General features: G+C 38.1%; 1 protein-coding gene and 1 long non-coding RNA gene across 3 annotated transcripts in view; both read left to right on the top strand.

Moving 5' to 3' along the window:
- Positions 1-24,805, top strand: part of TIPARP (TCDD inducible poly(ADP-ribose) polymerase) — a 39,730-nt gene extending 14,925 nt beyond the window's left edge. For both annotated transcript variants that reach the window (XM_060197607.1, XM_007521071.3), the window contains exons 3-6: positions 11,602-11,770; positions 13,573-13,733; positions 21,534-21,812; positions 22,795-24,805. In XM_060197607.1, the coding sequence (XP_060053590.1) occupies positions 11,602-11,770; positions 13,573-13,733; positions 21,534-21,812; positions 22,795-23,242 (1,057 nt within the window). In that variant the 3' untranslated portion in view covers positions 23,243-24,805. The remainder of the gene's footprint in view (positions 1-11,601; positions 11,771-13,572; positions 13,734-21,533; positions 21,813-22,794) is intronic.
- On the top strand, positions 4,250-7,052 carry LOC132540378 (uncharacterized). The gene is made up of 2 exons (XR_009551558.1): positions 4,250-5,762; positions 5,961-7,052. It is a non-coding gene; the product is annotated as an uncharacterized LOC132540378 (long non-coding RNA).
- Positions 24,806-27,450: the final 2,645 nt, after the last annotated feature.

Below are 27,450 nucleotides of genomic sequence, written 5' to 3'. Positions count from 1 at the left end.
ACTTATTTTACCAGTGAAGAGGAGCCTTTGCATGGTCATTGCAGTAAAAGAGTATATTCATAAAAGAGTAAAATGCTAGTGTGTGTCTTCCCTTTCCAAGTCTACAGAAACAAGTGGGTTCTGATTATTTATACCATAGAATGTATAAGGAGTGGATTAAAGTCCTGCTCCATTACTTGGTCAAGTTGTTAGAAAAAGAGTTGAGGAAATTTGTATTCATGCAGAAGATGTCTTTTGTTATGCTACTGATTCAGAGCCTAAGGACTTTTAATAATTTTAAGTTGAAAGATAGCATTTCTCAGAATTATTAGAATTTTTTTTAAGACCACACAGAATTTCTCTTCTTTTCCACTTAAGACACTTTTTAAATTTCCATACTTATTTGAAAATAAATGCAGAGAGTTTGGGTCACTTAGGAAGCAAACTTTTGTTATAAATTTTTGCAGTACTAAGTAGTCAGTGAACAAATGGTAGGGCTTAGAGGTTCAGGGGTGAACTTTGCTTGCTTGTAGTACACATGCTCTCAGAATCTTGCCTGCACCCTGTGATCTTCACAGTTCCTGCAGCTGATGAGGGCAATGAGAGGGCAAATGGCACAAAATACTCTAAATAATTTCCTGCTGTGGTTGATCTTTGGTTTCTGTCACCTGGCTTTGCTCTTTCATTTCCAGGCATTGGAGAGAATAAAAATGAGAGAAATACTAGGTTTGCCTTCTAAGGTTTTGAAACTGAAGGAAATTTGCTTGCTTTCTGACACTTGATTTATCCAAATGTAAAGTGTTTTACAGTTACTAAAATAGGTGTCTTAACTAATTGACAAAATTAAATCTAGTAGAGAAACTCTTTAGGAAAAGTTATTGATATAGAGTCATTGAAAGGTTTTGTAGTGTAGTTTACAAAACTTAGATATTAATATTTAGTATATTCTATAGAGTCTTTTTCTCCTGTGAAAAAAGAAGTCATCAAATGATGAATTCTCTAAATATTCTTTTTTTAAAATTAAAAAAAAAATTATTATCTTTATTTTTTGGATAGAGACCACCAGACATTGAGAGGAGTAGGGGGGAGACAGACACCTGCAGCCCTGCTCCACCACTTGTGAGACTTTCCCTCTGCAGGTGTGGGAACCGGGGCTTGAACCCAGGTCCTTGTACACTATATTGTGTGTGCTCAACCAGGTGCACCACCACCTGGCCCTCTTCTTTAAATATTCTTTACAAATTCCAATCTCTAGTGTTGAGAGCTTACTCATCTTGGGATTCTTATAGTAAGCAACTGTATGGGAATGTTTTTCACTTGTTCATTTATTGATAAGTTTATCTGCACTAAATAGAAAAAGCTAAATGGAGAAAATTCTGAATAAAAATCTTTTGAAAGGAGTCATTTATAATTTAGAAAGGCAGTCTTGAAATAAATTAAGCTAATAGGTCCTATTCTTTATAGGGGTTATTGGAAGATAGGTGGGTTTTTTTTTTTTCAGTATGATTTTTTTTTATTTATTGAGGAAATGTTGATTGACAAATTATTGTCACAGTGATACAGTTCTACATCTTCCCAAGATAGGTGTCTGTACATAGGTCTCCACCAGTCTGTCCTCCTCCACCATAGATCACTAGATCTAGCCCTCCCCACTGAGCACCTCAACTTTTAAACAGTGTAGTATTTACATGTGGTATTACTCTTGCAATATCTATATGGAAATTTTCTATAAACATTTCATCTCTTTAAAGATTGTAAATTCAATCTTTTTTAATTAATAACCAGAGCACTGCTCAGCTCTGCTTTATGGTGGTGCAGGGCATTGAACCTGACATTTTTGGAGCCTCAGGCTGAGAGTCTCTTTGCATAACCATTAGGCTCTCTACCTCTGCCCTTAAATTCTATATCCTTAAAGTTGAAATCAGTTTTTGTGCCATGAATACATGACAGACATTTTTTATTGTCTCCTTTGAGGTAAAATACTTGAAAATATTTCCCTTAACAAAGGGATATTTTGTTATCTTCGTAACAAAGTAACTGCAGACTGGTGTGATAGCTTGTGGCAGCACATAGGTCTTGTATGTAGAGGTCCCAGGTTCAGTCCCTTAATACTACCAGTGAAAAAAAATAAAAAACAAGTGGTATTTGTATGGTTTCATGGAGCAAAAGGCAAAATGCATTTAAAAACTGTTGCTTGTATTGTATCTAGCTGCTTTATAAAAAATTTATTTAGTCTAAGAGATAAAAGTATGCAGAGCCAGGATTGAACTCTTGATTGAGTCTCTTGCATATAAACAAGCCTGCTTTCAACTGCTGAGTCACCACCTGGCCACCCCAGCTATTCTTGTAGACATTAAGTTTCACTTCCTCTTTGGCCACAGTTAATGGGTATGTCTCACTTAAGTTACCCTCTAGGTGTTTCAGGATATGTGACTAAATTTGGATAAAATTTAAAACTATAATGTATAACATTCCTGGTATCTTCAAGGTTCAGAATTTAAACCCATATCTTCTTCATATATAAATAGTGAAACCTGGTCTCATAAATTAACTTTAAAAAAAAAAAAAACATTTGCTATTTATTAGCACAAAATAGCAAGGAGAGGGAGAACCAGAGCATCACTCAGGCATATATGTTTACTTGCTGAGCCATCTCCTAGGTTCTACATTAGTAAAACTTTTATCTATGGAATATTCTAGGCTTAGCTACATCATCTTAGAAAATTCTTTTGCATTCTTTGCTTTGATAGAGTAATAAAAATGAAAGTCCAGGACCAGGAAGGCACCAGTCATGCTTGTAACCCAGGTTTGAGTCCAGCCCCACTGCACTGGGGGGAGCTTCAGTGCTGTAGGGTATGTCTGCTTGCCTTTCTGTAAAAGTTTGTCCAGAGCCATGAAGCCTGGTAAAAGGAAAAAGAAAGTCAACAGTATTTTAGGCTAGGGAGATAGCTCAACCTGTGATACCAGCTTGCATGCCTGAGGCCAAGGTTCAGTCCCCAGCATCACTATGTGCCACAACTAAGCAGTGCTTTGGTCCTCTTTCTCCTTATCCTACTCTTATTTCAAATAAATAATCTTTAAAAAAACGTAAAATTTCAGCATTTTAGTAGCTCCTCCCTCCCCACAAGTGTATGTTATAATTTGTTTTTTATGGCTTCATGGGGGTGGAGCAGCCTTCAGTGTATGATATTATTTCTTAGGGGATTAGGAAACATTTCAACATACTCAAATGACCATGTCTTGGCACAGTTTGCTGAGAATAAGCTGTTAATGTTATGTATTTATTTAGTTCGGTTTTCCCACATGCTTTTGGAGGACATAAAATTACAAAAGCTTAAAAATGGGTTCGTGTTTCTTTCTTTTTAAATGTTTATTCCCTTTTGTTGCCCTTGTTGTTTTAATGTTGTAGTTATTATTGTTGTTATTGATGTCGTTGTTGTTGGATAGGACAGAGAGAAATGGAGAGGGAGGGGAAGACAGGGGAAGAGAAAGAGAGACACCTGCAGACCTGCTTCACCGCCTGTGAAGCGACTCCCCTGCAGGTGGGGAGCCGGTGGCTCGAACCTGGATCCTTACTCCGGTCCTTGCACTTCGTGCGGTTAGTGTTTCATTTAGGAAACCTGCCTGCTTCTTTCCTCCTATCTCTTTTTTTGTTTCATTGTGTTCACTCTAGAATCACTTTTAAGGTCACAAATTAATATCTGACAATCAATGAATTAGACATAGGTCCCAGAAATTTTTTGAGATATTTAAAGAATCATAAGATAAATTTGTGACCTGAGCTTATTCATTGTTTGCCAGAGTGATTTAAGTCTTCAGCTCTAGCTATATACTAAGATATAGGGTCACCTTAAAACTGGACAGATTTGACAGTATTTGGTTCATTTGATTCTCAACCCTCCTCATAACTCCTAAGGGTTGTAAATACATAATAATAATATACACTCCCAGTTTTTATTTGTAACTATGCTATATTTCTGTCTATAGCTACATCTGGATAACAGGGAAAATCCCAGTTGCAGCCAACATTCAAAGTCTTTGTGTGTGTGTATGTATTTATGAGCATAGGCTTTTAACATTTGGTACATGTTGAAAGATGCTACTTTTTATGTAAGCGTTTATAGGCCTGTTTGTTTGTCTTGGTGTTTAGTGATTTACAGAATAACAGATACAATTCTACACACTACCCACAAGTGGAGTTCTGTGTCCCCATTCCCTTCATTGGAAACTGTAATGGTTCTCCCAAAGTCATAGATATGGGTTGACTATTATTTCTATAACTATCTTTTTTTTCTTGTATAGGCCCGTTTTATTGCTCCCCCCAGTAGATCTGTGCTGCTTATTTGAATTTGTGTTAACAAAATTAATAAGTTACTGTGTTGTTTGTTTTTTGCCTCCAGAGTTATTGCTGGGGCTCTGTGCCTGCTCTACAAATCCGCTGTCTGGAGACCATCTTTTTTTCCATTGTTGTTGTTGCGGTTATTGCTGCTGCTGTTGTTAGATAGGACAGAGAGAAATTGAGAGAGGAAGGTAGTGAGGAAGATAGACATCTGAAGACTTGCTTGCAGAGCGATCACTTTTGAAGCGACCCCCCTGAAGGTGGGGAACCGGGGGCTCGAACAAGGATCCTTGTGGCACTGAGTTACTGTGTTCTAAGGGAGAAAGTTGGGGAACATAGTTCTTTGAAATGTAATAGCTGCACTGCTTTCACAAAAATGTGTTGATAATTGTATATACCATGGCTTTGATTCTCTTCTCCTTGTAACACATTTGAAGGGATATTTAGGCTGCCAGATATTACAGTAATGCTAAATGAGTTCCTGGAGACATCAAAGCCAGGTATCAAAAACCATCTATGTTTTGTGTGCCTGTGAAATATTTCTAGTGGCAGCAAACATACCCCATCTGTCATGTCTGTCTCAAGCCTAATAACAGTCTAAATCCTGTCCAGACTATATGATCTTTATCCCTATGATTATGACCTTCAATTTTTGGAATCATTTCCTTTTTTACATTACAGTAATAAAATATGAGGATCTTATTAATTGTGTCTGCCTAGTTGGTTAGTGTGGGTGTTAATTTGTTTGAGGTCACAGGTTTATCCTAGTAAAAACTGTTACCTCTTAAAGGTAGGAAGCCAAGGTTCGAAGTCTAACCCAGGGTTAAAACTACACAGAGTAGCATTCAGAAAGCTTTATGCTTGATTGACCTTTGCTACAGCCTGAATTATATCTTTTATTTACATCATCTCCCTCTTAAAGGTGCTACATTTCCTACAGTTTTGTCTCAGTTGATGGCACTATTATCTACTCACACAAATGAGAAATGGGGGATGCAGCCAGAGTTTTTTTCTCTTTTTTTTTTTTTCCTTTTCTACTGGAAAGAGCACTGCTCAGCTCTGGCTCGTGGTGGTGATTGAACTTGAGACTTTGCAGCCTCAGGCATGAGAGTCTCTTTATATAACCATTACGCTGTGTACCCCTGCCCAGCCAGAACTTTTTCTACACCCTCCAGCCCCATGTGTAGTCATCCTCTGTGCAGTTAGATTTTAATTCTTTAATACTGCTCAAACCATCTCTACTGTTACCTCCCTAGTTTAGCATTTGTCTTATGTGCCATTCTAATAGCTACACAGTTAAGCATAAAATATTAATAAATATGCTGTTATATAGAAAGCAAGTATCTATTTCCTTCCAACTGCCCCCCCCAATCAATCCTCTGTACCACTATTGTTGAAGTGAACTTCATAAAAGGCAAGCCTGAACCTTGTTGTTAACCCACCAGTATTCCTCCTTCTTCTTCTAGCGTTTGCCCTTCTTCTGTAGCCAGTTAACAGCGTAGCAGGACCAACAGCTTGAAAGCTGTCAGGAGCTGCTTGTTGCTGGCTTTGAAAGTGACTGGGATCCATGTGGATTCAGTCGGCTAGGAAGAATCATCAGTTTCCCCAATGAATGGGTACTCACGGGATGCACCACGAGAAGGTCGATCCACTGTCTGCAGAATCAAGTCTTGACCTCTTGACCCAATAAGTAAAACTCTTCATTATCTGCTTCTGTCAATCCATGTAGCCCAGCGTTGTATCTTATCATCCCCTCACATGCAGACACACTGACCTCCCACATGAAGTGCATGTGCTACACACTCAGGTCTCTTATGCCCTGCTTGGTTAGTTTCAGTACATGTCAGCCACTCTGGCATTCTGCCTCATTGTCTGCTGACTTCCTGGCCAAATGTGGCTCTCATTTCTTCCAGGGTGCCTCTGTTGAACACCTTTCTTGACCCTTTTCCTAACAGAAATGGGCTCTGTGTCTCAAGTATCTCCAGACCTCCTTTGTTCCACGTTTCACTCTGTACCACCATTTGTTGGTCTCTGTCTTTTCCCATGGAATGGCATTTTGACTTTTCCATCCTCTTATCCCCAGCTCATATGACTGTGCCTAATCAGTGTGTTTATTTAAAGTTTTTTTTTTTACTGGGTTTTTTGTTTGTTTTGTTTCATTTGTCACATTTCTTTCTTGATTTCTAGCAATAACAGGAAATCACCTAAAATGATTATTATGTTATTTGTTGAACTCTCAAATGAATAATTCCAAGCACTTATTTATCTGACAGATTTTATTCTTCAATTTTCATCTAGCAACTAAATAGTTTTAGTTTCCATCCCAGCACCATTTGCCATTTATAGTGTAGACCCTTTAAACTTTCTCTTTAGTATCTGAAATATACGTAGAATAAATTATGGTGTGTAGGGATTATTTTCTGACTTAGTGTGGGTGTTGGTGTTTTAAACAATGATAACATGTTGGAAAATGTTGACTTAATTTGGTGTGTCAAGATATTTGTTGAGGGGAGTCGGGCGGTGGCGCAGCGGGTTAAGCGCATGTGGCGCAAATCGCCAGGACCTGAGTAAGGATCCCAGTTCAAGCCCCCGGCTTCCCACCTGCAGGGGAGTCGCTTCACAAGCGGTGAAGCAGGTCTGCAGGTGTCTGTCTTTCTCTCCTCTCTGTCTTCCCCTCCTCTCTCCATTTCTCTCTGTCCTATCCAACAACAACGACATTAATAACCACAACAATGTTAAACAACAAGGGCAACAAAAAGGAAAATAAATAAATAAATAAATACTTAATAAAAAAATCTAAAAAAAAAAGATATTTGTTGAGTAGGAGGAGAACCATTGTTATAAAGCATCTAAATTATGAGAATGGATATCCTTTTCAGAATTTTAAATTAGCCATATGGACTCTTATGTTGTTATCTCTGTTGGCATGTTTGTTCATAAAACATGTGCAAGCAATATTTTTTATTAATTCATTACTTCACTGCAGAAAAATGAGCTATCTCTTCGTAAGATTTTTTTTTTCCTGATAGGGCTGTATCTTGAGTAAATCAATACTGATGGTATTGATTTTTATTACTCAGGTAAATAAATACTGATACTTACTGACTGATGTGATGTATTTAGCACAATTATACTACTGCACAGTGGTTCCCATAATCTATTTAAAATATTTTTTATTATTTTAATGAGAAAGATGTACAAACACATCACACCCAGAGCACTCCTCAACTCTGGTTTATGGTGAGATTGAGGATTGAACCTGGGTCTTTAGAGCCACAGGCATAAAAAGCTTTGGTTAACCAGTATGTGATACCCCTAGCCTGATTTTTTTTTTTTTTTTGGTGGTCAACACAGTTTGTATGTACCAAGATTATGGCCCTCTGCTTTTGTAAAGCTTTGCCTTCTCTAGCACTGTGACTAGTGCTCAATTTCCATAGTCCTATGATTACTACTTTGGTCCTTTGTTATGAATTGCTCAGTATTTACAATTACTACCCATACTTAGGGTTCTGAGATCTCGGATTTACTTCTTCAGTTTATGGCCTACCATCTCTCATTTTGCTTATAATATCCTGGTTCACATTTCATCCTCTTTTAAGAGCCCTTAACTAGAAATTTTTTTTTCCACTTCTCCCTTATTGCTTCTGTCTCATCTTGTCCCCACCCTAATTCTAAGAACTCAAGGTATTTGAAGAATTCTTCTGACACTTAATCCTTTCCTGATAATATTGCTCCATAATTTAAATTACTCCTCAAATTCTTTCTCTTACAGAAAGTTATCTTGGGTTGATATAATAAAGGCTCTTACTTTTCCTGACCTTTTATCTGTTCTAGATTGCCAATAACTGCCTCCTCTCCCACAATGTTGCAGTCTTTCCTCTCTCATTCTAGACTGTTCCCAATACCCATGAGTTTAGCTAGGCAAGTGGACTGCTTCTTTGGTTTTACATTTTGCTAGTTATTTATCTCTTGAAGCCGTTGGAAGCCAGGAAGGACATCTGTTTAATTCTTTGGGTGATTGTCTAATACAGCCCACCATCACCATTACTATACATAGATGACTCATGACTGCTTTCGATAAACATGAGTGTGGATGCTGAAGGCTTGGCATCTGCACTGCATGCATTTATATTGATGCAGATTGAGAATGGAAAATATTCTTGGCTTTGGGATTTTTAAGCATTTTCTATTTAAGGGAGAGCAGGTGGTAGAATTAATCTTATAAAAAAGATAATTCAATGTTTTTCAGATTTGTTGTTTTGTCTCTGTCAAGTCTAGAAGAGCATATTGAAAATCAAATAGAGTTAAAACAGTACTTTGGTATATCAATCCAAAGAACAGATGATTATGGTAAATTAAGAATTGTCATAGAAATTTCATAATGCCCAAAGCACTATGTAGCAGAAGCCACAGTTTTTGATGCCTTTCTCATGCAAATCATTATCTGAAGTCTCAGCAGTGCAGGCTTAAACAGGAAATTGCCAGAGTAGTGTAGTATCCAGAATAAAATTTGACACTTTAATAACACAAAAAAGCACTGACTTTTTCCTATAAAGCAGGTTAGCCAACATATGGCTGCTGTTCTAATAACTCCTTAAAGAAAATAGTAAGGATGTGTTAACTCATCATTGGAAACAGTTACTAGGAAATTTAAAAGAGGAAAATCTGTTTAGAAACAAAAAATAATCTCAAGAAAGAGAGAGAGAGAGTTTCTCTGCTCTGGAATAATACTAAATTATTCTAAAAATTAACTGACAATTGCATAAAACCAATTGATAACAAAGTTTGATTCAAGTGTAGAAATCTCTGTTTTCATTGTGTGTACAGTGTCTTTGATTCTTATTTACTTCGTTTGGAGTTGCTGGGGCTTCAAGCAGCACCCAGAGTTTCACTAACCCACCACTTTTTCACTCAGAGGGAGGGAGAGATACCAGAACACCCACCATGTGGTACTGGGGCTCCAATCTAGGCCTTGAGAATGGCAGGGTGCATACCCTACCTAGGGAGCTACTTCAGCTTCCCCTCACCCCAACCTTTTAAAGCATTTCCTGTGTGTGTGTGATTTTAAACAGCATTTTTCTTATTTCCAACTTCTGACTTGGCTGTAGGATGGGAAATTAATTTTCTTCCCTTTACGTTTACCTTGCATGTTTATGGAGGGATGTAAATAGCTATTCACAGGATAAAGGAGAGCAATGCCATAGAGTAGCTGCAATAGTAAATTATTTAGCTCTGTGTGCTAACCAACAAAACTCATAGATCAAAATACCTTTTTTCAGAATTCCTTTAGTAATTATTGGGCACATCTGCTCAAACATCTGGATTCATATGAGCCAGTTCTGAGTGCCACAAGCTGTATTATCCTCTGTATTGTAAACATTCATTTAAAAATCCGGTGGAAATAGAAAAGACTATGAAGGAATACAATTACAAAGAGTTAACACATCTTGTAGTTATCTATACCCCCCCCTTGGGAAAAATTTGGAGCATACATGAAAAGAGAGAAAGGCACAGCGTCAATTAAAATAATTACTCACATGTTTCAAGCTCTAGATGAAGTTTCCATTAAAGAAACAACTGTTTTTTTTCCTTTATTGGGGGGGATTAATGGTTTACAGTCGACAGCAAAATATAGTAGTTTGTACATGTGTAACATTTGTCAGTTTTCCACATAACAGTCTAACCCTCAGCAGGTCCAACTCTGCGATGATGTTCCAGAACCTGAACCCTCTCCTCACCCCAGAGTCTTTTACTTTGGTGCAGTACACCAGAAACACAATTATTTTTAATTAAACCACTCTATAAATTAATTTTTTATAAATTAATTTCTTAAAGCTGATTCTTATGATGAATAATCCTCCAACAGTATTTAGAGGTTTTTAAAGTGCTAATTCAATATCAACAGGCCAAATACTAAAATGACAAAAATACTCTTATAGTTAAACTTCATTATAATCTTAAACTCGGTAGTGCAGCGGGTTAGGCGCACATGGCACAAAGCTCAAGGACTGGCGTAAGGATCCCGGTTCAAGCCCCGGGCTCCCCACCTGTAGGGGTGTCACTTCACAAGTGGTGAAGCAGGTCTGCAGGTGTCTTAACTTTCTCTACCCCTCTCTATCTTCCCCTCCTCCATTTCTCTCTGTCCTGTCCAACAACAACAACAACAACAATAATAACTATAACGATTTTGTTGCAAGGGCAACAAAAGGAAATAAGTAAATATTAAAAAAATAATCTTAAACTATTTTTTTCTTCATTGTTTGCCAGTCCCCCTCCCCCCCCAGGATAAAAGAGTGTCGAGCGGTAGCGCAGCGGGTTAAGTGCAGGTGGCGCAAAGCACAAGGACTGGCATAAGGATCCCAGTTCGAGCCTCTGGCTCCCCACCTGCAGGGGAGTCACTTCACAGGTGGTGAAGCATGTGTACAGGTGTCTTTCTCTTCCCCTCTCTGTCTTCCCCTCTTCTCTCAGTTTCTCTCTGTCCTATCCAGCAACCATAATGTCAATAACAATAATAACTACGACAACAAAACAAGGACAACAAAAGGGAATAAATAAATAAATAAGATCTTAAAAAAAGGTGTTGGATAAATTAGCATTACGAGGGGAGGGTCGGGCAGTAGCGCAGTGGTTAAGCGCATATAGCGCAAAGCTCAAGGAGCAGCTTAAGGATCCTGGTTGGAGCCCCCAGGTCCCCACCTACAGGGGGGTCGCTTCATAAATGGTGAAGCAGGTCTGCAGGTGTCTTATCTTTCTCTCCTCCTCTGTTTTCCCCTCCTCTCAATTTCTGTCCTATCAAACAACAACAATAGCAATAACCACAATAACAAGAACAACAAGGCAACAAAAAGAGAAAAATGGCTGCCAGGAGCAGTGAAATCATAGTTCAGGCAGGAGCCCTAGCAGTAACCCTGGAGGCAAAAAAAAAAAATAGATAAGTAAAAATAAATACATTAGCAATACTGGCCTTATCTGAGGTTGTTTAGTTTTACCTTTTTCTTTGCCTTTACCACCTACCCCTTTCATTTGACAGTGTTGTGTTTTACTGCATTGATTCAGGTAAACTGATGCCTCAGAGAGAGAACAGACTTCAAGAGAAGTAATTTTATTTCTTTGCTTCTTTATTTCTTCTGTCAACTTCATCCTAAAGTTGACTGTGATTGGCTGAGATTCACTCCAGTGTGATGGGAATGGTTGGGTATGTGAACTAGATGTTTTTAATGTCTAATGATCCGTTTAGATCCATTTTGTAAATATATTAACTGTTTCTTCTTGGGTCCTTTCAGAGGACACGAATTTTGGGCAGATTTGAATGCCAAGACTGTGTATGAGACAACTGAATTTGACCAACTACGAAGGCTCTCCACACCACCCTCTAGCAATGTCAACTCTGTTTACCACACAATTTGGAAATTCTTCTGCAGGGACCACTTTGGATGGAGAGAGTATCCTGAGGTATGTACAGGATCCCCCCCCCCCCCCCCGTGAATGTAAATTTGCCTTTTATTATTTTTATTTTCTCTTTCAAATAATGACTAGAAAGAATTAAAAATCAAAGTTCTTAGGGATTTAAAACTGAATCTTGTTGACTTATACCTTTCTTGTGATTTTACTGAAAATGTATTTTTACTGTTAATCTCCTGCAATCATAAGTAAAATGCAATTATACAATTATTTCTCTAGAATCTTTTACTATGGAAACCAAGCGTCTGCAGTGTTAAATACTCAGACTCTGTTACCTTTGGAGTAATTTTAATGAGATGAGCACCGGTGTAACTTTTTGCTAATTTGGCTCCTGGTGACTAAATCGTTTGTTACTCTTAATGTTTCAGGAGTATAATGGAACTAATCACTCTTAAACCTCTGTAAGAAGTAATTGAAAATGTTTCTTGTGCTAGGGTCAGGTAAACCAGTCATTTAAAAGTCTGTCATGTGCATTTGCATTCTTAGTCTGAGATGGTAAAAGTAAATCATCAGTTGTAACTAAGCTTTTAAAACCATGGCTGACTTTGTCTCCAAGTGAGACTCCTGAGTGGCGTAAACATCCTGGAATGATTTTAAATTTTACATTCCTTAGTGCATCTCCAAAAGAGGAAAAACCTACCTTACCTTAGGTTTTCTTTATGGCAGCAGTGAAGGAAAGCAGCAATGTGTTTAATTGCTATAAAACGCAATATTGAATTAAAGTTTCTGACTCTTTAAAAGTAATCACTAGTATCATCTTTCAAAGAGGGTAAAAGGCATTTAAATTGTATCTTCAGAATTTTTTTTTCCAGAGATACAAGCAAAAAGAAAAATCTAGGACGTTATTAGAGTCTTAAAATAGAATATAGTTCCTGAGCCTCATGTTTCATAAGATAGAAATCTATGTTCTTCTGAACAGGGAACATCTTTTTATTCTTCATCTTTGCCCAAAAACAACAACAACAACAAAAAAAAAAACCACCTGTGGGAAGTAATTTGTTTCTCTGTGTTTTACTAAAATTCTTTTTTTTTTTATGAGAAATAACCAGTCCTACATTTATTTGAATATCTGCTAAACTGTCAAGGATTCATTTCTAAAATACAAGTTTTACAGACAGAAGTGATTCGGTTAATCTTTAACTGAAATGTGTACACAATATAGTCCAGCAACTACTGTACATACAAAACCACGCACACTTTATTTATCTCTAATTTTAAAATAATTCATTTTCTTGTTGGGTCTTTTTTTTTTTTTTTTAATATTTATTCCATTATGTTGCCCTTGTTTTGTTGTTGTAGTTGTAGTTGTTGTTGTTGTTGTTATTAATGTCATTGTTGTTGTATAGGACAGAGAGAAATGGAGAGAGGAGGGAAAGACAGAAAGAGGAAAGAAAGAAACCTGCAGACCGCCAATGAAGCGACGGCCCTGCAGGTGGGGAGCCAGGGGCTCAAACCTGGATCCTTATGCCGGTCCTTGCGGTTTGTGCCACCTGTGCTTAACCTGCTGCGCTACAGCCCCACTCCCCTAAAATTCTTTTGATGTTTACAAGGTTAATGACTTTGTCTTCAGTTATATATATATATATTTTTTTTTTCTATTTTATGTGCCGAGGGAGGTGTCTTCATCAGTTAAAATATAGGACTTGCATTCATGAGGCCCCAGTGTCAGGCCTCAACACCTCACAGAGCTATGGCCCATCTCTCATGAAATTAATAAATCGGTAAAGCATTTTTAATATCTTATACTAATAGTTTATTAATGTTTTTCCCTTTACTTCTGTATTCTCCCCCAGTCTGTTATTCGACTTATTGAAGAAGCTAATTCTCGGGGTCTGAAAGAGGTCCGGTTTATGATGTGGAACAACCACTACATCCTTCACAACTCATTCTTCAGGAGAGAAATTAAAAGGAGACCTCTCTTCCGCTCTTGTTTTATATTGCTTCCATATTTGCAGTAAGTGACCAGCAGATAGCTTCATCTCTACTCAGTTGGATGTAGATGTATGACTAAACACTTAAGAGAAAACTATTTTACTAAATCTTTATATATATATATATTACTATGTTAGAGGTAATTGCCTCTAGGATATTATTTTAAAATGTGACATTCTGAGTTATTGTATTTAACTCTTCAAAAAATAGTCTAGATAAACTTCAATTAAATCAGTATTAAAAGACACTTGTATCTTATTGATTTTTTTATTTTAGTCAAAAAGCAGAGTTAATATTCTTTTACTACCCAAAGTAATTATATCTAGAGTGAATTTGCCTTCATGAAAGACTGTTTTTGGTTTTTTTTTTTTTTGTTTGTTTTAGATTTTTTAAATTATCTTTATTTATTGGATAGAGACAGTCAGAAATCAAGAAGGTAGGGAGAGATAGAGAGACACCTGCAGCCCTGCTTCACCACTTGCAAAGCTTTCCCCCTGCGGGTGGGAACCAGAGGCTCGAACCTGGGTCCTTGTGTACTGTAACATGTGCGCTTAACCAGTGTGCCATCACCTGGCCCCTTGTTTTTTTTTTGTCGTTGTTGTTAGTCACTACTTCCCTGGCCATAGAGGGCTGGGTGGTAGCGCACCAGGTTTAGCAAAGGTAGTGCGAAGCACAAGAACTACCTTCCCCAGCCCATGTCAATTGCCTAGACATTAAGGAGGAGTTCTTCATGGTTGTGTGTTCTCCATTCTTACTTCTTAAGAAAATTTGAATGAGAAGAGCTCAACTTTTAAAAGAATTTGCATTCTCATCTGCTAGGTAAAACTCATATGCATTCCTATAATATGCATTAAAATTGCTTACCATACCTTTTGGTAGAGACTGAACAGTCTGCTTTCTGAATTGTGTGTGAACTTTTGTTCCAGTTTTCCAAATGTCATTTCCTTGTTACCTCTAGATAGCCCACTGCCACTTCCCCATAAATGCCAAATAAGCATGGGCTTCTTTGCAAATTAGGAAATCATTACATATGCTAGTCAAATACACCATATTTACAGCTTTATATTTACAATGATACAGGTTGTTTGTCTCTATGAACTTGGGGAGGTTGTGGCCACATTGGGTAGTCTCTTCTGGTTCTTCTTCTAGCGTTTGCCCTTCTTCTGGAGATAAAGATGCTCTTTATATTTTCACTAATTATTTATTTAAAGACCAAATTGTATTTTTCCCCCAGATCAGTGTGTTTGGATCTTAATACTTCTAATTTTTAGAATGTAAGGGGAACATTAAAAAAAAATACAGGTAAATACCATCACCATTACCCCAAGTACTTAGTGTCTAAAAGCAATTTTCAGTAAGGCCAGTTTTAGAAATCAGTATTGACTTGTATGTCCTAGTCTGAAATTTTCACCTATTCTTAATATCATAAATTAAGAATTGTATCATTTCTGTGATTTCACTAACACAGCTGGAAATAGTGTCTGTGTCTAGGAGTTGGGAACATACTGTCCTCCTGGCAAGATGGTAGAACTCATTAGTCAGACCAGCAACTTGGCATGCTGAGCCAATCAAGGAGACAGCTTCTGTGTGAGAATAAAAATATGTATTTGGGTACTGGGATTTCATAGAATGGTGAAAACTTGTTTGTCCTGAGACATAAGTGTGGAATACTCCTCTCCCCTTAAAAAAAACCTTAGACTTGTTTTTATAAAAGTATGAAATATAAAAATAATTAGCAGTGGTAGAATTAATGCCACAAATGTGATCCTGATGTTTCTTCATATAGTTGTTTTAAAAGAGAACAAAGAAAGTCACTGTTTATCTCATTTTTTTTTCTTTTTAAAATTTCATGTCTTGAGCTTGTTGTCTAGGCCAATGATATAATTAGATATAAACTACAATTTAACAAGTTATAGAAATGCAGACTTTATAAAAAAAATAGTAAACAAGACAAAGCAAATAAACAAAACACATTTATTTCTGTGGAAATAATAAGAACTCTCATGCCTGAGGTGGAATGGGTAAATGCAGCCCATCAGCTCTTCGAGTCTGGTGCTAAGGCTCTCAGTCTGACCAGTAGGAAGAAAGAGAAGAGAGGATTAGTTTCAAAAAGCAGATTTCAGAAGAGCGTGGCCTCCAGAAAGACCATAATCTTAGAAGAAAGATTTAATTTTGAGGAAGCAAATGGGGAGAAATTTTAGGTGTTAGTAAATGTAAAGTGTCATAGAAAAACAGGTGTTAAAAAGACCACAATTACTAGGGGATCAGAGGTGTCTAAGAATGGAGAATAAATACTACAGGGGTGGTACGGTCAGTGCAGGGTTAACTTCCTGCAAATGAATTTTCTTCATACTCACTGTTTGTTTTTGACCTCAGATCCTTAGGCGTGACAATTTTTTTTTTTTTTTTTGCATAACCAGTATGTTATCTTCAGCTCTTTTTAAATGAGGTGTTTTTTTTTTATTTAAAAAAAAAATCTTTATTTATTGGATAAGAACAGCCAAAAATCAAGAGGGATGGGGGTGCTAGAGAGGGAGAGAGACACCTGCAGCCCTGCTTCACCACTTGCAAAGCTTCTCCCCTGCAGGTGGGGACCGGGGGCTCAAACCCATGTCCTTGTGCATTGTAATACATGCACTCAACCAGGTGCGCCACCACCCGGCCCCTTAAATGAGGCTTTTTTTTTTTTACTGCCTTTCTCCACTTAGTTTTGTTCAGATACAACTGACATACAACACTGTTAAGCTTAAGAGGTACAGCATAATGACTTATCATGCATGTATATTTTATTTTATTTTATTATTTTTTTAAAGATTTTATTTATTTATTCATGAGAAATGATAGGAGAGAGAGAAAGAACCAGACATCACTCTGGTACATGTGCTGCTGGGGATTGAACTCGGGACCTCATGCTTAAGAGTCTGAAGCCCTATCCACTGCACCACCTCCCAGTGCCACAGTGCATGTATATTTTAAAATTAGCCCCACTGTAACTTTAGTTAAGATCTGTTACTCAATATAGCTGCAGATTTTTTTTTTTTTTCTTGAGATGCTACATTAAAAAAAAATCTTTTAAGGGTGGGGGTGGATAGCATAATGGTTACTCGGAGACTCTCATGCCTGAGGTTCTGAAGTCCCCAGTTCAATCACCTGCACCACCATAAGCCAGAGCTGAGCAGTGCTCTGGTTTAAAATAATAATAATAATCTTAAAAGTTTTGTTCTTTTAGAAAATTATTACTAGTGACTTAATACTGGTTCACAAAAGTAAGATTTCAGGGCTGGGGAGATAGCATAGTGGTTGTACAAAAAGACTTTCATGAAGTTCTGAGGTCGCAGGCTCTTCTCCAACACCATCGTAAACCAGAGCTTAACAGTCCTCTAGTTAAAAAAAAAAAAAAAAACACAAAGTATATAAGGTTTCAGGGCATAGTTTCACACCCATATATGGTGTGTGGAAGTTACCGCACCCACCAGTAAAGTCCTAGGCACCACCCCACCTGCTTTCTGACCCCCCTTAACTATCATAGTTCTCACCAAGTCTGAGATAGACATTTTGGTTACTTTCCCCCACAACTTCATTTGTTTGTTATTGATACTCTACCCATTAGTTGTCCTTCACCACCTCTTACTACACTTGTGCTGGCTACTTTTTAATGTGATAGATTTTTTTTTAAAAGTTTATTCCTTAATATTCTTAGAATACTTATGCTGAGACTGTATAAGGATACAAATCTCAGATGTTTAGAGGTTGAGGATTCATTTTGGATGAAAGGGCGTGAGTCACATACTTTTACTTCATGATTATAAGAAGCTCTGATTCAGTTTCTGTTTGTTTGTTTGTTTGTTTATTCCCTTTTTTGTTGCCCTTATTGTTTTTTATTGTTGTAGTTATTGTTGATGTAGTTGTTGGATAGGACAGAGAAATGGAGAGAGGAGGGGAAGACAGAGAGGGGGAAGAGAAAGACAGACACCTGCAGACCTGCTTCACCACCTGTGAAGCGACTCCCCTGCAAGTGGGGAGCCGGGGGTTTGAACCAGGATCCTTACACCGGTCCTTGAGCTTTGTGCCATGTGCTCTTAACCCGCTGCACTACCACCCGACACCCCTGATTCAGTTTCTTTAACTTATATCCCTTCCCCCTAAAAAAAAGGATACAATTAATATTTCCACTTTTTATAACTGAAGTTGGGCTAGGAAGTGTCTTCTAAAATGGCAAGGAAAGGGAAGTAAGAGAATTTTACCTTTGATTCTGGAAATTCATTTTTCAGAGGTTCTTGACTTAATGTTCTATACCCTTTGTCTATATGTTTCTCTAAAGAAGGCTGGTATAGCACTGTGTTAGAATACCCCAAAGCAGAATACAGATTCCATATTAAATAAAGACACATTTGTAACTGTGGTTGGAATGTATATATGGAGAGAGAGACTAGATTGTAGAAGTTCTATCAAACAGACAAACAACTTTATGTTCTAATCTCAATTAAAATGTTGGCTTGTCAAAAGGTGAGCATATACAGTTAGGCATGGATGCTAATCATACATGTAAAATCTAAATATTATAGATTGGGTAAAACTTATTTACACAGGTTCATGTACAAGCATATGTGGGAGGTTAGGGGCAAGAGATGACATACCAGGTTAAGCACACATAGTACATAGTGTAAGGACCCATGCAAGGATCCCAGTTTGAGCCCCCTGGCTCCCTACCTGTAGGGGAATTGCTTCACAAGTGATAAAGCAGGTCTGCCAGTGTCTCTTTTTCTCCCTCTCTATCTTCCCTATTCCTCTCAGTTTCTCTCTGTCCTATCAAAAAATAAATAAATAAATGACCATAGGAGCAGTGGATTTATTTGCAGGCACTGAGGCTCAGGAATAACTGGAGGCAAAAAAAAAAAAAAAAAGAGTAAATATAGATGCATATTTCCTCTGCTCTATAGGAAAGGATACATTTGAAGCTTTCATTTAATGGAATTGGACTTTAGGCAAATATGAAATCAGAAAGAAGGCAGCAGATTGTCCTCTGCTGCTGGTGCCAGGTTTTCAGTTTGACTATGACAGCCTAAAATCTATTGGGGGCATAGTACTTAGAAGAATTATTACCCCCCTCCCTCCACCCAGAAGCCTCTGTTAGTAACTCCACCCCCTGATAATACTAGAAAACCTGGTGGGGTGGGACTTAACCTCTGCAGAACAGGGATAAAGGGAACAGCTATAAAAAGGGGATTATCCTCTGTGTTTCCTGCTATCCCTCCAGAATAGCAATGACTTTTTTAGGAGTTACAGACCTTTTTAGAATCTGATTAAAGGAGTGGGGCTGCTCTTCAGAAAAATGTGCCATTGATTGCAAGTTCTGGAGAAATCTGTCAGAGTTCTGTGAAGTTCCTCCAGAGGACAAGAATTGTTTGCCTGTCATGAAGTTTGTCAGGAATGAGACCCTGAACTTAGAGTGCACCTGGAGAAGTTTGTATGTGTCCTAGATTACCCAGAACTCCATTCTTGTCTCACAAAAGGGCTTTGAAAGAAGATAAATCTCAGAAATAGTTACTTGAAGAAGATAGATGTTTAGAAGAAAAAAGTCATGCCTCTTGTTTTTAGGTTCTTACAAAGCCATTTCTTGAACTCAAAACTGAATCAGGCACACACAGCGTGTGTGTGTGTGTGTGTGTGTGTGTGTGTGTGTGTGTGTGTGTGTGTGTGTGTGTGTACTGAAATATATGGAAATAAAGAGTATGTGAGCTTAGTAATTACCTAGATTGCTCTATATTCAAATCCTGTATCTGCTCTTTGCTAGCTACATAAGCAATTCCTTTATTTCTAAGAAGGAGAACCAGAGCACCACTCCAGCATACACAGTGCCAAGTATTGATGGTAGTGGCCCCAAAAATTCCAAGTCCTGCTCTGTGCCTCTGAGTCAGCTTCTCCTGCTATGCAGGTAGTTTATTTGAAAAGTGAGAATAACCAAATCTTCTTCTTCTTTTTTTTTTTTCTTTTTTTATTTATTTTATTTTATTTTTTTAAATTTAATTTAATTTTTTAATTTAAGAAAGGATTAATTAACAAAACCATAGGGTAGGAGGGGTACAATTCCACACAATTCTCACCACCCAATCTCCATTTCCCACCCCCTCCCCTGATAGCTTTCCCATTCTCTATCCCTCTGGGAGCATGGACCCAGGGTCATTGTGGGTTGCAGAAGGTAGAAGGTCTGGCTTCTGTAATTGCTTCCCTGCTGAACATGGGCGGAGAATAACCAAATCTTCTTGCCAGGGTTGTGAGAGTTAGTGACATTGTGAATACATGTGCCTGTTTTGTAGTAGATGCTTAGTGTAAGGCGGCTGTGATTATGAGGAATGTGATGGTAAGTTTGCTCTGTAGGAGATTAGGTGCATGCTCACCCACTGCTGTAACCTCTCTGTCACAAAGCACTTTTGAAACCATTTCTTAATACATTCGGCAGATATACTGTTTCCTTGTGACCACCATATACTGATGAGTGTTGGAGTACCCCAGGCCTGAATCTGTAGCCCAGAATTGTGACTTTCTTTCTCTCTGCTTCTTTTCTTTTGCTTTACTTTGAAAAAGTCCAAAGCATATTATTTAAATGTAAGCATTTTATCAGGCAGGAATTTGATTAAAGCTATTCCTTATTTAAAAGTTTAAGGAAGTGTATTCTAGTGCCTAGAACTTAATGGAATTAGTTTCATCTTAAACATATTTCAGTCTATAAAATGTAAATAGTATATTGATGGCTTTGTTTAAACAATGCAAAATAACTTTCAGTGTCTAAACTATTTTTGTTCATTTTATACAAAGATCAAGATATACGTGGATATATATGCATATAGATAGATAGATAGATGTGTGTACATGTATGTATTAAAAAATATTTGGGGGAGTCGGGCTGTAGCGCAGCGGGTTAAGCGCAGGTGGCGCTAAGCACAAGGACCCGCATAAGGATCCTGGTTCAAGCCCTGGCTCCCCACCTGCAGGGCAGTCGCTTCACAAGCAGTGAAGCAGGTCTGCAGGTGTCTATCTTTCTCTCCCTCTCTCTGTATTCCCCCTCCCCTCTCCATTTCTCTCTGTCCTATCCAACAACAATGACAACAATAATAACTACAACAATAAAACAACAAGGGCAACAAAAGGGAATAAATAAATAAAAATAAATATAAAAACAAATATTTAAAAAAATAAATTGGTCTCCCTGTCAACTCCCTCTTTTCCACCTGCCTCACTTAATCTTCTCCTCAGTCCCCCACCCCATATGACCATGACATTTTCTGCTTAGTAAAACAAAACTTAAGAAATGTATATAAATTGGGTGGGGGTTTAGCATAATGGTTATGCAAATAGACTTTCATGCCTGAGGCTTTCAAGTCCCAGGTTCAATACCCCACATGCCATAAACCAGAGTTGAGCAGTGCTCTGGTAAAAAAAAAAGAAGAAGAAAAAGAAATGCATATAAACTAATTGTTCCCTGAAGACAAAGTTTCTTTAACTGTGCAGGCAAAAGAGCATTTGGGGTGAGATTCAGAAGGCAAGATTTTTTTTTTTTTTTTTTTACATTGGATTTCCTCGTTTGCTTTGCAGTAGTACATTCCAGAGTTTTCTCTGCAGGGAGCAGGCCAGGAGGAAGCTAATAAGTTATCTGTATATACAGGCAGTATTCACTCTTAAGATTTCCTTTTCTCTAAAAGTGTTTTAAGCAAGCATCGAAGCTACACAAATTACAGCATTCATTACTGCTACAGAGAACTACCATGTGAGATGTGCTTACATCTGAGGGTTTCACACAGGTGTTCCTTTCTTACCCTTCTAGGACACTTGGTGGTGTTCCCACACAGGCCCCACCACCTCTTGAAGCAACCTCATCATCACAGATAATCTGCCCAGATGGGGTCACCTCAGCAAACTTTTACCCTGAAACTTGGGTTTACATGCATCCATCTCAGGACTTCATCCAAGTGCCTGTTTCTGCAGAGGACAAGAGTTATCGAATCATTTATAATCTTTTTCATAAGACTGTGCCTGAGTTTAAATACAGAATATTGCAAATATTACGAGTTCAAAATCAGTTTCTTTGGGAGAAATATAAAAGGTGAGTTTACTATTTTGAGAAGTTCAAGGAAACTTTTCCTTTTCTTATTAAAGTATAGTTTACACAACATAATTAGTTTCAGGTATACAGCATAATGATTCAGTACTTTTTTTATATAGTGAAATGATTACAATAAGTTTAGCCAACTCATCATTATACCTGGTTATAATTTTGAACTTTACTAAATCTCATTGCCATGCTATATATTACTATCAGGATTCATTTTATAATGAAGTCATAAAATTATAGCCAGTTTATTGCTCAATTAAATGTGGAACTGGGGTCTCATTCACATATGATTTCACTGTCTCAGGCTGCTTTTTCATTCAGACAGAGAGAGAGAGATAGACAAATACCATAGCAGCTCCCATGTGGAGCTCAAACCTAGGCACAACATGGGCCCTACCACCCAGTGAGCATCTCTGTGGATAACACAATAATTAAATAAATTAAAACCTCTTATGTTACTAGTGACAAATGAAGGCTATAAAGACTACACAGAGGACTGGCAAAACAACTCACTCGGGTAGTGCACTGCTTTGTCATGTGCATCCCTCACATTTGAATCCAACATCCACTGCACTGAAGGAAGTTTCTAGCACTGGGAGCCTTTCTCTTCACTTCATTGTTTTCCTCTCAGTCAGCAAATTAGTACGAAAGGATTATGTGTAGATTTAATAAATCTTAAAATGAAGCAATATTCAAGTTGGTAGAATTAGATTTTTAAAAAGCTGTCTGCAAAGGTAAAATGTGAGGATTTGAAGTGGAAAACAAGTAGCGGGTAGAGCAAAAAGGAGAAGAGCTTCCCTTGCTTCCATGGACAGATACGCTTCAACTCTTAGTAAAATCTCTAAAGATGTTTTGCCTTTGGTAGCTTTAATTTTAACCTCTTCTCTTCATTGAAACCATAGAGTGTACAAGTACATCGTGCCTATTAAATTGACCGGTACCTTTTGAATTCCCTGTCCACTCTTTGCATTAGGAAAAAAGAATATATGAACAGGAAAATGTTTGGCCGTGATAGGATTATGAATGAGAGACACTTATTTCATGGAACATCCCAGGATGTGGTAGACGGAATCTGCAAGCACAACTTTGACCCTCGAGTCTGTGGAAAGCATGCTACCATGTTTGGACAAGGCAGTTATTTTGCCAAGAAGGCAAGCTACTCTCATAACTTCTCTAAGAAGTCCTCCAAAGGAGTCCATTTCATGTTTCTGGCTAAAGTGCTAACTGGCAGATACACGATGGGTAGTCACGGCATGAGAAGGCCCCCACCTGTCAATCCTGGAAGTGTCACCAGTGACCTGTATGACTCCTGTGTAGATAATTTCTTTGAGCCTCAGATTTTTGTTATTTTTAATGATGATCAGAGCTACCCTTATTTTGTTATCCAGTATGAAGAAGTTAGTAACACTGTTTCCATTTGAAAATTCTTGGTACTGTGTGATATGAACTCAATCCAGCATTTGTAAGCAGGTTTTGGATGGGTGGGGCAAAGTGGGAGATAGCATTGGATATTAATAGGGCACTTTTAAATACCCAGTTTTTTTAAAGCTCTCTAAAGTGAAAAAAAAATTTTTGAAGAAAAGAAAGTTTTAAAATATGACCACTTATTTAATAATCTACTAATTGTTGTTAGTGTACTCAGCGCGAAAAGAGACTACAAGGGACATACTCTTTTCATTCACATTCCTACATGCAGGCAGCAGTGTTATTAGACGCATTTTGAGACTGAATAGCCTAACTAAATGTGACTTGACCCTGGTAGACAGTTGGCCAAATGAAATGGGGACTGTAAGTAAGCAAACTGAACATTCTATTTATTTACAATAATCAAACTGACTGGAACTAGTACTACCATACTTATTACCTGTCCAAAGCATATGAAATTCTGGTATTTGAGAAGAAACTATACCACCTAGCCAGAAAGTATCCATGACTTAGCTGTTCTGCAGTTTGCCTGAGAATTCAGTTTTGTTTAGAGGACATTAAGGAACTATTTAGAGAGGGGAAAAAAATGTCACCAGCATTCACTGACTAATTTTATGAAATGTGATTCCCATATTGTTAAGCTTCAGCCTTGGAAAACTCCATCTTTTCCACTACTGTCTATCCCAACTTGAAGGAGTTAGGTAGCTAGTTAGTTTTATTAAAACCAGTCTTGAGGATTTGAAGTACTACTTTATTTTGGGGTTTCAGACTTAGGCCCTAATTGAAGGATTTAGAGGAAGGAAGTACATTTATTTGGAACTGAATTGTAAGGTTTACTACCATGCTTCGCACAAAGTAGACCCTCAAAAGTGTGTGTTGACTTGGGAATATTGTTAAAGGTGGTAATCCCATCCCTATGCCTGCTTTGCCAGATGCAGCTGGGTTTCCTGGCTGACTCTGTATTTTACACTACTTAATAGAAACACAAACCTGGAAATTGTGCCACTGGCCCCGCTGGAGCCATGTTAGGTGACTATGCTCATGCCTGAGATCAGAGAGTTAAGTAAAGCTAGGTATTCTTTACTTAAGTAAAGCAAAGACCTAGATTTGTAAAGGTAGAAGTGGTGGTTGAAAAAGAATTCACCGTAGAATTCCTTGAGTACCAACCTCGCATATGTTTGTGGTTATTTCATTTACAAAACCTTTTCAGGAATTTCTGTGTTGTTTAAAGCAAAATATATCTATACTGATGTCTTGGTGAATCAGTCTATCCAAGCACTTATCAGGGCTTCCACAGTTATTTATTTTGCCCTAGTTCATCTTGTCTCTGCCATTGGCATGAAACAGCCAGCTGTGGCTGCTACCGCTGTTCTTTGATCCAATTATAACTTGTAAACCAGTGATTCCCAATCTTTTTCAAGTTGACACCTTACCATTACTTATTGGATTTTATGAAACCTGTTCTTTTTTTCTCCCTAGAGGAAAAAAAAGCTTTATGACATATTTATTTTTTTAATAAAACTAAGCAAAAATAAAAATTCTGGTAATTCTTTACAGTGTTTTGTTGTTTTGGTTCAATATGCATGTGTTGATTGACTGGTTGAATGAATGAGTGAATGTGTGATTGAATGACTGACTGAACAAACCAAACCAGACCTTTGGCTTAAACTCTTGTTTTCTGAAATCAGCAGAAAACTTCTTGCTTAGCAGTCGACTTCAAGTCACGAGAGAAGAGTAAATACTTTATTTTGTAGTTAAGTATTTGGAGGAAAGGGACAAGTTTGATATCAGCAAACTAGTGACAAATCTGAGTAGGTAGCTCCTTCGACTAATGCTCACAGAAACATAAAACGGAGACATCTCTCAGATTTCAGACTCTACTAACTGAAAGTAGTCTGAGGCTCTGTAGCACAGTGGATTTCTAAAAGTCATCTGATTATAAACACAGATATATACCTCTTCCCCATAGAATCGTTTTAAAACTCCTGTACTGCTTTACATACTGCTTTAACTAGGCAGTGACTATGGAGACTGTCAAAATTTTATAATGGCACTGTGTGTAGATTAAAGGAACACACCAAATGACTTTAATTCTGTACCATTTCTGAAATATGAAATAATTCTTAGTTTAAATTAGGGTTCAGACTTCCAGGGAAAACCTGCAAGTTCCTCAATAGCTCAGTGCCACATAGTCCAGTAGATGGAAGGTTTGTGTGTATGTCAAAGTTTATGAATTCTTTGCAATTTTAAGTTTTAGTGCCTAACTCTGGCTTTTGTTACAAACCCACTTTTTTTTTTCTTTCAGTGGATGATTCTTAAAGTAGAAAAGTAATCAGGTGGCACATCTTGAGTGCACACACGACAGTGCTCAGGGACCTGGACTCACCCCTGGTTCCTATATGCAGGGAGAAGCTCGCGAGCTGCAAGTGCACCCCCCCACCCCCACTAGCTAGCTCCTCCTTCCCTCTCGAGTTCCTTTTCCTATCTAGAGTAATAAAATAATCATTAGGACTAGAATTAATTACTGATTTTTTTTTTTTTTTTTTTAATGAACGAGAACAAAACCAGAGCATTACTTGGACATATGTGTTGCCAGGGGCTGAACCTGGAGCTTCATGACCCGAGTCCTATGCTCCATCACTGAATCCCCAGCTGCCTGAACTACTAATCTTGAGAAAAAGAATTATTATACTAGTTGTAAAAATCACTAACCAAAACATTCAACTTTAAATATCAAATATTTTAAAAAATATATTCCCTTTTGTTGCCCTTGTTTTATTGTTGCAGTTATTGTTATGATGTCATCGTTGGATAGGACAGAGAGAAATGGAGAGAGGAGGGGAAGACAGAGTGGGGGAGAGAAAGATAAGACACCTGCAGACCTGCTTCTCCGCCTGTGGGCGGTGGGCTCGAACCAGCATCCTTAGGCTGATCTTTGCGCTTTGCACCACCTGCTGCACTACCACCCAACTCCCTAAATACCAGATCTTAAATAAGAAAGCCAAGAAACAACCTGGTGTTAAAATATTTATCTGTGACTTTTTAACCAAAGCACTGCTCACCTCTGGTTTATGGTGAGTGGTACCAGGGATTGAATCTGAGAATTCAGAGCCTCATCCATGAAAGACATTTAACCACTATGCTATGCTTCCTACCAAAATACTCATTCCCCCCCCCCTTTATTTAATAGGGCAGAGAATTTGAGAGGGGAGAGGGAGATAAAGAGGGAGAGGGACAGATAACCTGTAATACTTGCTTCACTACTTAGGAAGTTCCCCCCTGCAGGTGGGGAGCAGGAGCTTGAACCTGTGTCCTTCTGTATGGCAATGTGTGTGCTTAACTAGGCATGCCACCATTTGGCACCAAAGTGTTTTTAACCTTTGTAATACTTAGCAAGTTTTAGGTGCCAAAGTGTCATTTGGTGGGCCTTCTGTTTAGATACTTGGGCTGCACTTCAAAGTGCTTCTCGGTACAGTAAGGACTACATTCAGCAGCCTTGAGTGCAGTAGTACCCGAAACAAGCTACCCTGCCACGCGACAATGTGAAGTGCTTGAAGTTAATGTGGCATTTTGTGCAGCCATCAGTATGTGACTTGGTTTTTGAGTAGCAGTGACAGATTTGGGACATTAACCACACTTTTTCTGACGAAGGCCCCACTTGCTTTTACCTTTTCATAGTGGCTTGGTCAACAGGTTTAGGTCACATTCTCCCATCCAAGTACTAACCAGGCCTGACCCTGCTTAGCTTCCGAGATCAGATGAGATTGGGCATGTTCAGGGAGGTTTAGGTCACATTCTAAGATGAGTGTAAGGAGTAACAACATGTATCTGACAAGCACTGGTCTCCATCACTGGAGCTAACCAAATCCAGAAATGAAATTTTAGTCCAAACCACCATAAACGTTAACTGAATTTTTTTCTAAACACAAACCTCCGCCCATATGACTATATTTCTGACTACATGTTTCTGAAAGTACAAGTTTGCAGTCATCTAACTTGGAGTTGTACATAGTTGAATGACAGCTTGGAGTAAGGATACGGCGGGGGGGTGGGGGCAGGCAGAGGTGCGCCTAGTACAGCACATGCTTTGCCATGATGAGAACTCGGCTTCGAGCCTCTGGGCTCCACTGGCAGGGGGGAGCTTCATGAGCAGTGGAGCAGTGCTACAGGAGTCTCCCCTTCACTCTCATCCTCTATCAGGTAG

This window comes from Erinaceus europaeus, chromosome 9 (assembly GCF_950295315.1).
Source record: "Erinaceus europaeus chromosome 9, mEriEur2.1, whole genome shotgun sequence".
NCBI classification, from domain to species: domain Eukaryota; kingdom Metazoa; phylum Chordata; class Mammalia; order Eulipotyphla; family Erinaceidae; genus Erinaceus; species Erinaceus europaeus.
The sequence above is the reverse complement of the archived record's forward strand: the minus strand, read 5'-3'. Positions and strand labels throughout refer to the sequence as shown.